Genomic DNA, 13,555 nt, shown 5'->3' with positions numbered 1-13,555 from the left:
GACCAGGATGGTCTTGATCTCTTGACCTCATGATCCACCCGCCTTGGCCTCCCACAGTGCTGGGATTACAGGCTTGAGCCACCGCGCCCGGCCCATTAGAAAGTTAATAAGATAAACCTAGTTACTCATATTTCAGAGGCTACTAAGTATAGGCCTTACAGACTCGTGCCTACCATGCGTAACCATTTGTATGTATATACCTTTAGCTAAAATTCTTAACCCACATACTTATTTTGCTGTCCTCCTCACCTAAACTGGAATATGTGGCAAAGAACAAGACCAAAGCACGTGTTGCCTCCTCCAACAACGCTTTTTTTTTTTTTTTTTTTTTTTTTTTTTGGGAGATGGAGTCTTGCTTGGTCGCCCAGGCTGGAGTGCAGTGGCACAGTCTCAGCTCACTGCAACCTCTGCCTCCCAGGTTCAAGCGATTCTCATGTCTCGGCCTCCTAAGTAGATGGGATTACAGGTGCCTGCCACCAAACCTGGCTAATTTTTGTATTTTTAGTAGAGACAGGGTTTTGCCATGTTGGTCTTGAACTACTGACCTCAGGTGATTGGCCTACCTTGGCCTCCCAAAGTGCTGGGATTACAGGCGTGAGCCACCGTATCCAGCAACGATGCTCATGTGTTGAGAAATACATTCTTCATATGAACCTGTTGCCTGCCTACATTAAGCTCTAAATAAGCATGTTATCTGACATCTACTAAATGTGAAAATATACTTGATTAGAATTTGGCAGGCTTGAATATGTGTTCCTATCTGGGCCTCTGACTCAGAAACCTACCTGTAGTACGGTTATTAATTTTTAAAATATTTGTTGGTATGACTCACTTTCAGACTCAATATGGCAATCCTCCCATATATGTGATGGAAAATGGAGCATCTCAGAAATTCCACTGTACTCAATTATGTGATGAGTGGAGAATTCAATACCTTAAAGGATACATAAATGAAATGCTAAAAGGTGAGACGCAAACCAAGTCTGCACGTTTTCCCCCTTAACTGAGACAAAGTGTGATTAACACACACGATCCACTGCAACTTGCTTCTAAATGTCATAAATGAAAACATTTTAACATTATCTTCACAGTTTTATTTTTCTAAGTAAATATATTTACAATGGAATAAAATGTCTTTGCAGCTATAAAAGATGGTGCTAATATAAAGGGGTATACTTCCTGGTCTCTGTTGGATAAGTTTGAATGGGAGAAAGGATACTCAGATAGATATGGATTCTACTATGTTGAATTTAACGACAGAAATAAGCCTCGCTATCCAAAGGCTTCGGTTCAATATTACAAGAAGATTATCATTGCCAGTGGGTTTCCCAATCCAAGAGAGGTAGGCCTAATTATCAATGTTACCTGTTCTGAACTTGAGAAGAGCTAGGTAGCTGGAACACACACAGCTTGGCAAGTACCTCTCCTCTTTCCTCCATGAAAGAGGGAAGACAGGAGTATGAGCATGGCCGTTTATTTCACCCCTTTGCGCATTTGCTTAGGATGGAGCAAGCACTCCATAAACTTCAGTATCGGGGTACGACCAGAGGTTATGCAGGAGTTCCGTTTGCTTTCAGCTATGATGGGGCAAAATTAAGAGACTTCTAGTTGAATGTTACTGTAAATCTGTGTCTTAATGCAAACAAATACCTATTCTTCAACATATATGAAAACATTTAAGTAAATCAAACGTAATTATCATAGCATTTTCATCTATCTTCCAGCCACGCAGCAGAGCCATACAAACACAGGCTTCAAAGTAAGATCTAAAGTATCTACCATATTTTCTTTTTTCTTTTTTTTTTGGAGACAGTCTTGCTCTGTCTCCCAGGCTGGAGTGCAGTGGCACGATCTTGGCTCAGTACAACTTCCACCTCCCAGGTTCAAGCAATTCTCCCGCCTCAGCCTCCCGAGTAGCTGGGATTACAGGTGCGTGCCACCACACCTGGCTAATTTTTGCATTTTTGGTAGAGATGAGGGATTACAGGTGTGAGCCACCGTGCCTGGCCCACACATTTTCAATAACCTGAAAATTTTTCTAGCAGCCCTCTATTCTCTATGTGGAGGCACCAGTTGGTAGGGAATATAAACCCTGATTTAGAGTGTCGTGGCAGGTACAGTGGCTCACGCCTGTAACCCCAGCACCTTGGGAGGCTGGAGTGACAGGACTGCTTGAGGCCAAGTGTTCAAGACCAGCATAGGCAACACAGCGAGATCTCGTTTCTACAAAAAATTTAAAAATCAGCTGGATGTGGTGGCGTGCCTATAGTCCCAGCTACTTGGGAGACTGAGGCGTTGAGGATCACTTGAGCCCAAGAGTTTGAGGCTGCAGCGAGCTATGATTGCTGCACTGTACTCCAGCCTGAGCAACAGACCAAGACTCTGTTTCTAAAAAGTAAAATAGGCCAGGTGTGATGGCTCACGCCTGTTAATCCCAGCCCTTTGGGAGGCTCAGGTGGGTGGAGCATAAGGTCAAGAAATCAAGACCATCCTGGCCATGGTGAAACCCCATTTCTACTAAAAATACAAAAATTTAGCTAGGCATGGTGGCATGCGCCTATAGTCCCAGGTACTCAGGAGGCTGAAGCAGGAGAATTGTTTGAACCGGGAGGTGGTGGTTGCAGTGAGCTGAGATCATGCCACAGCACTCCAGCCTGGGCAACAGAGTGAGACTCTGTCTGAAAAAAAAATTTTTTTAATAAAAAGTGTCTTAATAAAAATAATTTTAAAAAGTATATCTCGGGCTGGGCGCGGTGGCTCAAGCCTGTAATCCCAGCACTTTGGGAGGCCGAGGCGGGTGGATCACGAGGTCAAGAGATCGAGACCATCCTGGTCAACATGGTGAAACCCCGTCTCTACTGAAAATACAAAAAATTAGTTGGGCATGGTGGTGCGTGCCTGTAATCCCAGCTACTCAGGAGGCTGAGGCAGGAGAATTGCCTGAACCCAGGAGGCGGAGGTTGCGGTGAGCTGAGATCGCGCCATTGCACTCCAGCCTGGGTAACAAGAGCGAAACTCCGTCTCAAAAAAAAAAAAAAAAAAAGTATATCTCATTTGTTTACCAAAAGTATTTTAAGGTGAACCCAGTAGGACTATTAAATGGAAGCAGTAACTAATAGCCATATAGCATTTGCTACTTTTACATGATTAGAAAAGCACTAGCCTGCACACTCAAGAATAAAGACTGTTCTTTGACTCCCTGACTGATGTACATGGATGTAAATATTAACTAATTTAAACTACAAGTAAAGATGATTTTAAAACAAACTATAAGATAGACTTATAAAAATATTTTATCCCACATTTATTTCAAAAATGATTTGAAACAGCAAAAAATTAGTCTTAAGACATTACTTATCAAGTGGCTTTTTATCAGGTGGAAAGTTGGCACCAGAAAGCTTTGGAAACTTGCTCTATCAACAATCAGATGCTTGCTGCAGGTGAGTCAGTATGTTTTCATGTTTTCCTTTAGTAATTAAGTAATTATATATATCGTTACCAAAATCTCGAAATGTGACTCTACTTGAAGTCAATCTTCCAAAACTGCTTACGATTAAAATCAGGTTTCTTTACTTTGAAGCAATGTCAAATTTCTTTTTATAAGCATTTTAAACATAAATAACCTACCATGAAAGAGAAACATTTTATCCATTCAAGTTTTATCCTTTTGGAATCATACTATGAATTTATATACCTACTGTTTTTGTTACACTGTGTTTGGGCACGGAGAGGAAAAGCCAACCATTATACCAAATGGGATGAAGAAAAGAACGCTTGAGATCTTATGTTTGTTCATTTGGCAAGCAGTTATTAAGCATTCACTACTTGCCAAGGAATGTTTTAAGTCATGAGATATAGCAGTGAACAAGACGAGGTCCCTGTCTTCATAGGAGACATCATTTCCTATGCAATGGATCTAAAAAGATCAGAGATGTCAAATAACAAAGATGCAACTATGCATCAGGAAATGCCAACACATATCATTTGTTTCTTTCAATTTTATCTTTATTTCTCCATAAGGACAATCGGAGAAATATAATTCCTTTTTTAACAAACTCATCTTTAATGCGGTAGTGGAGGTGGAAGGTGCTAGACCCAATCTTACAAAACTAGCTATTTTACAGGCCACGCCAGCAACATGCACCACCCCCCCAGCAAATTTAAATAATCAGGCAATATTAAGAATGTATATTTCATTAAACTAAACAATGTTGAAACACAGTACAGAATTCACTGAGGAGCCTGTGAACTCCTTGTGAAGATGTCCAGAGCTTTATTTATCTCAGTGACTGGAGTACCGAGCACACAAACTAAAAGTGGCTATTAGATCAGTGGCCACTACTTGATCAATAATACACACGACATTTGCTGTTTATTAACTCTTAGATTATTATTCAACCATACAAGAACTACCATAATTTCTGTTTTCAGGTTATAGGAATACACAAGTTTTTCCAATACAGTTAAAGCTTTTGGGATAAAACTGTACTAACAAGATCCTGTTCTCATTTGTGGTCCTTGTTCTCTTTTGTCATTTCAGAGCCCTTGCTACGTCACATGCAAATGGTTACGGAGGTCGTGGTACCTACTGTCTGCTCCCTCTGCATTCTCATCGCTGCTGTTCTGCTAATGCTCCTTATGAGGAGGCAGAGCTGAGACAGGATTACCAATTTCGGAGCTTCATAAGAGAATCTTCAGGATCTTCGTCCCTTTTCTCCTTTCAGGGTTTACATATATTTCTGTTTTCAGGTTCTACAATAATTACCTTTTCTTCTCTTTGTCTTTTTGGCTTGTGCTGGGATTTAAGAATTAGAAAATAAAAATAAGCAGAAATTAAAAAAAAATCACTTGTAATCTCACCCCTCCTAAAGTTAATGTTAACTTTTTACTGTATATAATGAATGTATATTATGAATTATTTACAAAAATGGGGTCATAGTATACAAACTATTGTGACTTGACAGTTTATCACTCTAAAATCTGTCTAAAAATATTACTTTAATATTCAAAGGACTGCCATCTCGGCACCATCCTATACCTGATAGATGAAATCAGTCTGGTCAGGTGCAGTGGCTCATGCCTGTAATCCCAGCACTTTGGGAGGCTGAGACGGGTGAATCACTTGAGGCCAGAAGTTCGAGACCAACCTGGCCAACATGGTTGAACCCTGTCTGTACTAAAAATACAAAAACTAACTAAGCATGGTGGTGGGTGCCTGTAATCCCAGCTACTCGGGAAGCTGAGGCAGGAGAATCACTTGGGAGGTGAAGATTGCAGTGAGCTGAGATCACGCCACTGCACTCCAGCCTGGGCAACAGAGAAGACTCCGTCTTAGAAAAGAAATCCATAGGTAACAATCCTTCCAGGTTGTAAATATTATTAGCCACGCACAGAAAAGTGTGAGGTGGGTATCAAGTAAATGAGCACATACACTCTTCTGACACAAATGCTGACTAAATTCAACTTGCTTTATTCCATGAAATACCTCAAAGAAATATATGTTTTCTTATTATCTTCTAGGTAACTCAGTATCTTGTTTTTTATAATAAAGATTCATTTTACTCGTAACTGTTAAAATGCTAAAATTAATTGATTTCCATTTATTTGGGGATAAAACATGGCTTAAGAACAACCTTTGCAAATCAACAGGAAGTAAAAAAAATCATGCATTTTACTTATTTGATTTTACTAAATACTGTTTCTGAAACTGAAAAAGACAGTAGAAAATGTCATTCCATTAATTCTTTTGGTTACTATGATCTCAAAACATTTTAAGAACAGTATTTACATCTGGGGCTAGTCCTGTGATTGGGCTGGAACAAAACTGCTTGTAACAAAACTTTGCTCTTAACGACAAATCGATATTCCTGTTCAGGGTTTTCTCTTCCATGGTTTCAAAATCAAACGCACTTTCTACTACATACACAGATTTTTAATGCAAAGATATTACCACTCAATTTTTTTTATCTCTGGTTTTAGCATGAAACTGACCTATTCAGTTGACTACAAAAGGTAGAAAAGAGCTGCACTGCTCAACAGCAACTGGTAAGTCTTTTATATGATTACTCCTAATCCTCATTCCTTCTGTGTGAATCAACATTGATGTTGTAGAAAGAACTAGACGTAAGGTACTTAATTACAAAGTAGCTGACAAAGAGGCTAAAAGGTGAACATAAATACCTTGCAGAAGACTCCATCAGCACAATTCACTTGAAATGCACCTGGCTGCAGGTAACCAGGTTAGTAAAGGACATCCTTTCTTCCAGGCTACCATTTAGTGTTAATTCCGAAAAATCTGCAATAAACAAAAAAGAGTGAGGTCAGAATTGGTTAGCGTCCTGCTTGCTTTTCTACCGTGTATAATGCTGAATTTACAACAATACAATAACCTTGGCCTCCCAAAGTGCTGGGATTACAGGTGTGAGCCACATGTTTTCTTCTTTAAAAGACATGTTTCTTCTTAAAATTATTTAAAGAATACATGTTTCTTTTTTTTTTTTTTTTTTTTCTGTACTATTAGAAGTAGAGTCCTTAGCATGTTTCTTCTTTAAAAAACAATAGACATAGATAGAATGTTTAGAGAGAATTCATTGGAAAAAATCCAGTAAGGACACTTGCCTTAAATATTAAACTCTTGAAGCATTTAAAACATGATTAAGGAAGCAGATTCTTTTTAAATTACATATTTTTAACTTGGAAACTCACAGCTTTACTTTTTGTGCCACAGCACAACTGTCTTTTTCCCAATCCTAACATAAATTTCCAAGAATTTCTATGTAAGATCTGTAGTCTTAGGGCTAGACACATATCCATTTTTCTCCCAAAGACCATTATATTTCAAAAATAAATGGTCTAATCAACATTTAGATGGGTTAACGTCCACTTCCTTGTGGATCAACATTTTGGTTTCCATATTTTCATCATTATCAGCAATCATTTACTGAGCACCCACTGGGTGAGCAGCACTCCACTGGACACTTTTTCTCCTCCATTAACTCCAAATCATTATCCTCTCTTCCCATGATGGCTAAAAGTACACTTTTCTCTCTTAAGTCTCCCTGCCTTTGATGTCAACTATTTTACACAAGAGCATCAAGCCATTAAATATCTTGAAAAGCTAGTATTCAACTTAAGTGCTCAGTCTAAAGAAATAAGAAGTCTAGCTCCTTAAAAGCATATGATCTTTGAAAGAAAATTAAACATTTTGGACCTTTAATATTTACAATTAAGACTTTGTTTGAATAGCCCATGATTTTTACAAGTGAGATTTCCCCCTTCAAGAAAGGTTCTTGATTTGGGGCTAAAAGACCCTGAATAATTTCTAGACAAACACATCATCAATTATATGAGGGGTAAAAGAGGTTATAAAGTTCAAGCCAAAATGGAGCTTGAGTGCGTTTCTGAGCACACAATATATGATTTCATAAGAATTCCTTATTTTCATAAAAGGAGTCACTGGACCAATGCACTAGAAAATTGCTTTAACTCCAACATTCAAAATAACTTTCACTCTTTTTTGATGCAGTCCATGTCAAAAAGACTTTAAAAGATACGTTAAGTATACTAGCTTATTCAGCATCATTAGGAAAAGGTATTTCATCTTTTATGAATTTCCTCAAAACAAAACTTTAATGTTTATGAAATGTACTTAAAAAAAATTTTTTTTTGGGACGGAGTTTTGCTGCTGTTGCCTAGGCTGGAGTGCAATGGCGCCATCTCGGCTCACCGCAACCTCTGGCTCCCAGGTTCAAGCGATTCTCCTGCCTCAGCCTCCCGAGTAGCTGGGACTACAAGCAAGGCCCACCACGCCCGGCTATTTTTTGTATTTTTAGTACAGGCAGGGGTTTCACCATGTTGGCCAGGCTGGTCTCAAACTCCTGATCTCGGGTGATCCACCCACCTTGGCCTCCCAAAGTGCTGGGATTACAGGCGCGAGCCACCGCGCCCGGCCTGACATATTTCTTCTTAAAATTATTTAAAGAATACATGTTTCTTTCCTTTTTTTTTTTTTTTTTTTTCTGTACTATTAGAAGTAGAGTCCTTAGCATGTTTCTTCTTTAAAAAACAATAGACATAGATAGAATGTTCAGTTTAGGTTGGTGGTTCTCAGCCACAGTTGTACAACAGAATCACCTGAAGAGCTTTACAAATTACTGATGTCCTGTCTGTACTCCCAGAGATTCTGATTTACTTGGTATGAGCAATAGAACTTTTCTTTTTCCTTTGAGACAGGGTCTCACTCTGTTACCCAGGCTGGAGTGCAGTGACACAACCTCAGCTCACTGTAGCCTCAACCTCCTGGGCTCAACTAATTCTCCCACATCAGCCTCCCAAATAGGTAGGACTATAGGCACATGTCACCACATGCAGCTAATTTTTGTATTTTTTTGTACAGATGGTGTCCCACTGTGTTACTCAGGCTGGTCTTGAACTCTTAGATGCCAAGTGATCATCCTGCCTTAGCCTCCCAAAGTGCTAGGATTACAAGCGTGAGCCACTGTACCTAGCTTAGGCAACAGAATTTTAAAAGCTCCACAGATGATTCCAATGTTTAGCCCAAAGTGGGCTATCTGTGCTACCACCATTCCACATCTCATGGCTAAAATCTGGTTGTATCCTTCCAGATCTAAGTCCCGATCTCTGTTTTTGCTACCATAAGCAGTACCACAACTACTAATCTTGTTCATAGGTCTGTTTGCACATGTCTGATTACATGTGTGTCATAAATTCCTACTGATGAAACTGCTAGGCCAAAGGAAAATACATACTTTTGTTGTTCTCTTTTTTCTTTGAGGTGGAACCTCGCTCTGCCACCCAGGCTGAAGTACAGCAGTGGCTGATCTTGGCTCATTGCAACCTCTGCCTCCCAGGTTCTAGCAATTCTCCTGCCTCAGCTTTCCAAGTAGCTGGGATTACAGGGACGCACCACCATGTCCAGGTATTCTTTTAGATTTTTGATGGGTACCACCTTCCACTTTACAGTCCCACCAGAAACGTGTGCAAATGATTGCCTGTCCTCCCATACCCATTACCAGCACTGACACCAAACTTTTTGAACTTTGCTAATATGGAACAGGTATCTATATAATATAAATTTGTATTTCTTCTATTATAGGTCAGGTTGAGCATGTTTTATTCTTTTACATTTTTTAGAGATGGAATCTCACTATGTTGCCAAGCTAGCCTTGAACTCTTGGGCTCAAGCAATCTTTCCCACCTCAGCCTCCCAAGTAGCTGGGAGTACAAGTGAGCACATCTTATTTTTAAAATGACATTTGAATTTCCTCTTGGTACACTGTTTCTCCATTTTTCTATTAAGTTAACATTTTTCTTACTGATATATATCCCCTTTTCTGAAAATGGGCTGCAAATTTTTGTGAGATGGAGTCTCACTCTGTTGTCCAGGCTGGAGTGCAGTGGCGTGATCTCGGCTCACTGCAACCTCTGCCTCCCAGGTTCAAGCAATTCTCCTGCTAATTTTTTGTATTTTTTTGGTAGAGATGGAATTTTGCCAGGCTGATCTTGAATTTCTGATCTTGTGATCTGCCTGCCTCAGCCTCTCAAAGTGCTAGGATTACAGGTGTGAGCCACCACACCCAGCCTGGGCTACAAATTTTTTCCTAGTTTATAATTTGTCTATTTTGCCTCCGATATGTTTTGCCATGAGGAATTTTTTCTATTTTTACAGCTGATTCTTACATCATTTCCAGGTTTTATGTCACACATAGAAAAAAAAAAAAAAGCACAATTTTTATTTATTTTCATTGTGCTTTAGATTCTGGGGTACATGTGCAGATCATGCAGGATTCTTGCATAGGTACATACATGGCAAGGTGGTTTGCTGCCTTCCTCCCCCCATCACCTATATCTGGTATTTCTCCCGACCTTATCCTTCCCCACCCTCCCCACCCCCTCGCTGTCCCTCCCCTAGTACCCCCTCAACTGACCGCAGTGTGTGATGCTCCTCTCCCTGTGTCCATGTGTTCTAATTGTTCAACACCCGCCTATGAGTGATACCATGTGGTGATTGATTTTCTGTTCTTGTGTCAGTTTGCTGAGAATGATGGTTTCCAGATTCATCCATGTTCCTATGAAGGACATGAACTCATTGTTTTTTATGGCTATGGAGTATTCCATGGTGTACATATGCCACATTTTCTTTATCCAGTCTATTGCTGATGGACATTTGGGTTGGTTCCAGGTCTCTGCTATTGTAAACAGTGCCACTATGAACATACGTGTGCATGTGTCTTTATAATAGAACGATTTATAATTCTTTGGGTATATACCCAGTAATGGGATTGCTGGGTCAAATGGAATTTCTATTTCTTGGTCCTTGAGGAATCACCACACTGTCTTCCACAATGGTTGCACTACTTTGCACTCCCACCAACAGTGTAAAAGTGTTCCTATTTCTCCACATCCTCTCCAGCATCTGTTGTCTCCAGATTTTTTAATGGTCATTCTAACTGGTGTGAGATGGTATCTCAATGTGGTTTTGATTTGCATTTCTCTGATGACCAGTGATGATGAGCATTTTTTCATGTTTGTTGGCTTCATAGATGTCTTCTTTTGTGAAGTGTTCATATCCTTCATCCACTTTTGAAAAGTGTTGTTAGTTTTCTTCTTGTAAATCTGTTTTAGTTCTTTGTAGATTCTGGATATTAACCCTTTGTCAGATGGGTAGATCACAAAAAATTTTTCCCATTCTGTTGGTTGCCAATTCGCTGTAATGATTGTTTCCTTTGCTGTACAGAAGCTGTAGAGTTTAATTAGATCCTATGTCTATTTTGGCTTTTGTTGCCATTGCTTTTGGTGTTTTAGCCGTGAAGTCCTTGCCTATGCCTATGTCCTGAATGGTTTTGCCTAGGTTTTCTTCTAGGATTTTTATGGTGTTAGGTTGTATGTTTAGATCTTTAATCCATCTGGAGTTAAGTTTAGTGTAAGGTGTCAGGAAAGGGTCCAGTTACTGCTTTCTGCACATGGCTAGCCAGTTTTCCCAACATCATTTATTAAACAGGGAATCCTTTCCCCATTGCTTTTCTCAGGTTTGTCAAAGATCAGATGGTTACAGACATGTGGTGTTGCTTCCGAGGCCTCAGTTCTGTTCCATTGGTCTGTGTCTCTGTTTTGGTACCAGTACCATGCTGTTTTGATTACTTTGGCCTTGTAGTATAGTTTGAACTCAGGCAGCATGATGCCTCCAGCTTTGTTCTTTTTGCTTAGGATTGTTTTGGCTATGTGGGCTGGCTCTCTTTTGGTTCCATACGAAGTTTGAAGCGGTCATTGGAAGCTTGATGGGAATAGCATTGAATCTATAAATTACTTTGGGCAATATGGCCATTTTCATGATGTTGATTTTTCCCAACCATGAGCATGGAATGTTTTCCCATCTGTTCGTGTCCTCTCTTATTTCATTGAGTAGTGGTTTGTAGTTCTTGAAGAGGTCCTTTACATCCTTTGTTAGTTGTATTCCTAGGTATTTTATTCTGTTTGTAGCAATTGTGAATGAGAGTTCACTTTTGATTTGGCTCTGTTATTGGTGTATAGAAATGCTTGTGATTTTTGTACATTGATTTTGTATCCTGAGACTTTGCTGAAGTTGCTTATCAGTTTCAGGGGATTCTGGGCTGAGACGCTGGGGTCTCCTAAATATACAATCATGTTATCTGCAAATAGAGATAATTGCCTTCCTCTTTTCCTAAATGAATACCCTTTCTTTTTCTTGCCTGATTGCTCCGGCTAGCACTTCCAATACTGTATTGAATAGGAGTGGTGAGAGACGGCATCCTTGTCTTGTGCCAGATTTCAAAGAGAATGCTTCCAGTTTTTGCCCATTCAGTATGATATTGGCTGTGGGTTTGCCATAAATAGCTTTTATTATTTTGTGATATGTTCCGTCAATACCTAGTTTATTGAGGGTTTTTAGCATAAAGGGCTGTTGAATTTTGTCGAAGGCCTTCTCTGCATCTATTGAAACAATCGTGGTTTTTGTCTTTGGTTCTGTTTATGTGATGGATTATGTTTATAGACTTGCATATGTTGAACCAGCCTTGCATCCCTGGGATGAAGCCTACTTGCTTGTGATGAATAAACTTTTTGATTTGCTGTTGCATCCTGTTTGCCAGTATTTTATTTAAGATTTTTGTGTCGACGTTCATCATGGATATTGGCCTGAAGTTTTCTATTTTAGTTGTGTCTCTGCCCGGTTTTGGTGTTAGGACGATGTTGGACTCATAAAATGAGTTGAGGAAGATTCCCTCTTTTTGTATTGTTTGGAATAGTTTCAGAAGAAATAGTGCCAGCTCCTCTTTGTATGTCTGGTAGAATTCAGCTGTAAACCTGTCTGGACCTGGGCTTTCTTTAGTTGGTAGGCTATTAATTGCTGCCTCAACTTCAGCCCTTGTTATTGGTCTATTCAGGGTCTCAACTTCTTCCTGGTTTAGTCTTGGGAGTGTGCAAGTGTCCAGGAATTTATCAATTTCTTCCAGATTTACTGGTTTGTGTGCATAGAGTTCTTTGTAGTAATCTCCGATGGTAGTTTGTATTTCTGTGGAATCGGTGGTGATGTCCCCTTTGTCGTTTTCTATTGCATCTATTTGATTCTTTTCGCTTTTCTTTTTTATTAGTCTGGCTAGTGGTCTATCTATTTTGTTGATCTTTTCAAAAAACCAGCTCCTGGATTTGCTGATTTTTCTGAAGGGTTTTTTATGTCTCTATCTCCTCCAGTTCTGCTCTGATCTTAGTTATTTCTTGTCTTCTGCTAGCTTTTGAGTTTTTTTGTTCTTGCTCCTCTCTTTCAATTTTGATGATAGAGTGTTGATTTTTGACCTTTCCTTGCTCCTCATATGGGCATTTATTGCTATGAATTTCCCTCTAGACACTGCTTTAAATGTGTCCCAGAGATTCTGGTATGTTGTGTCTTCATTCTCGCTTTATTTGAAGACAGAATATACTTATTTCTGTCTTTGTTTCATTGTTTATCCAGTTGACATTCGGGAGCCAGTTGTTCATTTTCCATGAAGTTGTGCAGTTTTGAGTTTGTTTCTTAATCCTGAGTTCTAATTTGATTGCACTGTGGTCTGAGAGACTGTTAAATGATCTCTGTTCTTCTGCATTTGCTGAGGAGTGATTTACTTCCAATTATGTGGTCGATTTTAGAGTAAGTGCGATGTGCTGCTGAGAAGAATGTATATTCTGTGGATTTGGGGTGGAGAGTTCTGTAAATGTCTATTAAGTTCACTTGGTCCAGATCTGCATTCAAGTCCTGGATTTCCTTGTTGATTTTCTGTCTAGTTGATCTGCCCAATATTGACAGTAGAGAGTTAGTCTCCCACTATTACAGCACGGGAGTCTAAGTCTCTTTATAGGTTAAGGACTTGCTTTATGTATGTGGGTGCTCCTGTATTGGGTGCATATGTATTTAGGATAGTTAGTTCTTCTTGTTGTATTGATCTTTTTACTATTATGTAATGCCCTTCTTTGTCTCTTTTGATCTTAGTTGGTTTGAAGTCCATTTTATCAGAGACTAGGATTGCCATCCCTGCCTTTTTTT

The 13,555-nt window shown here is 39.4% G+C and overlaps 2 protein-coding genes across 7 annotated transcripts in view; one reads left to right on the top strand and one right to left on the bottom strand.

Moving 5' to 3' along the window:
• The window catches only part of LCTL (lactase like), a 26,599-nt gene extending 20,412 nt beyond the window's left edge, over positions 1-6,187 (top strand). For 4 of the 5 annotated variants that reach the window (XM_037727925.1, XM_037727924.1, XM_037727923.1 and 1 more), the window contains 4 exons: positions 839-965; positions 1,143-1,342; positions 3,377-3,440; positions 4,541-6,187. In XM_037727925.1, the coding sequence (XP_037583853.1) occupies positions 839-965; positions 1,143-1,342; positions 3,377-3,440; positions 4,541-4,656 (507 nt within the window). In that variant the 3' untranslated portion in view covers positions 4,657-6,187. The remainder of the gene's footprint in view (positions 1-838; positions 966-1,142; positions 1,343-3,376; positions 3,441-4,540) is intronic. The other variant, XM_037727926.1, reaches the window with a different exon arrangement.
• ZWILCH (zwilch kinetochore protein) overlaps positions 4,447-13,555 on the bottom strand; it is a 42,120-nt gene continuing 33,011 nt past the window's right edge. For both annotated transcript variants that reach the window (XM_017498664.2, XM_037727922.1), the window contains 2 exons: positions 6,181-6,295; positions 4,447-4,795 (listed from right to left, as the gene is read on the bottom strand). In XM_017498664.2, coding sequence (XP_017354153.1) covers positions 6,207-6,295 — 89 coding nt within the window. In that variant the 3' untranslated portion in view covers positions 4,447-4,795; positions 6,181-6,206. The remainder of the gene's footprint in view (positions 4,796-6,180; positions 6,296-13,555) is intronic.

The sequence above is a fragment of the Cebus imitator genome, unplaced genomic scaffold (assembly GCF_001604975.1).
Source record: "Cebus imitator isolate Cc_AM_T3 unplaced genomic scaffold, Cebus_imitator-1.0 Scaffold248, whole genome shotgun sequence".
NCBI lineage: Eukaryota > Metazoa > Chordata > Mammalia > Primates > Cebidae > Cebus > Cebus imitator.
Note: the sequence above shows the minus strand (reverse complement) of the source record. Positions and strands in the feature narration are given on the sequence as shown.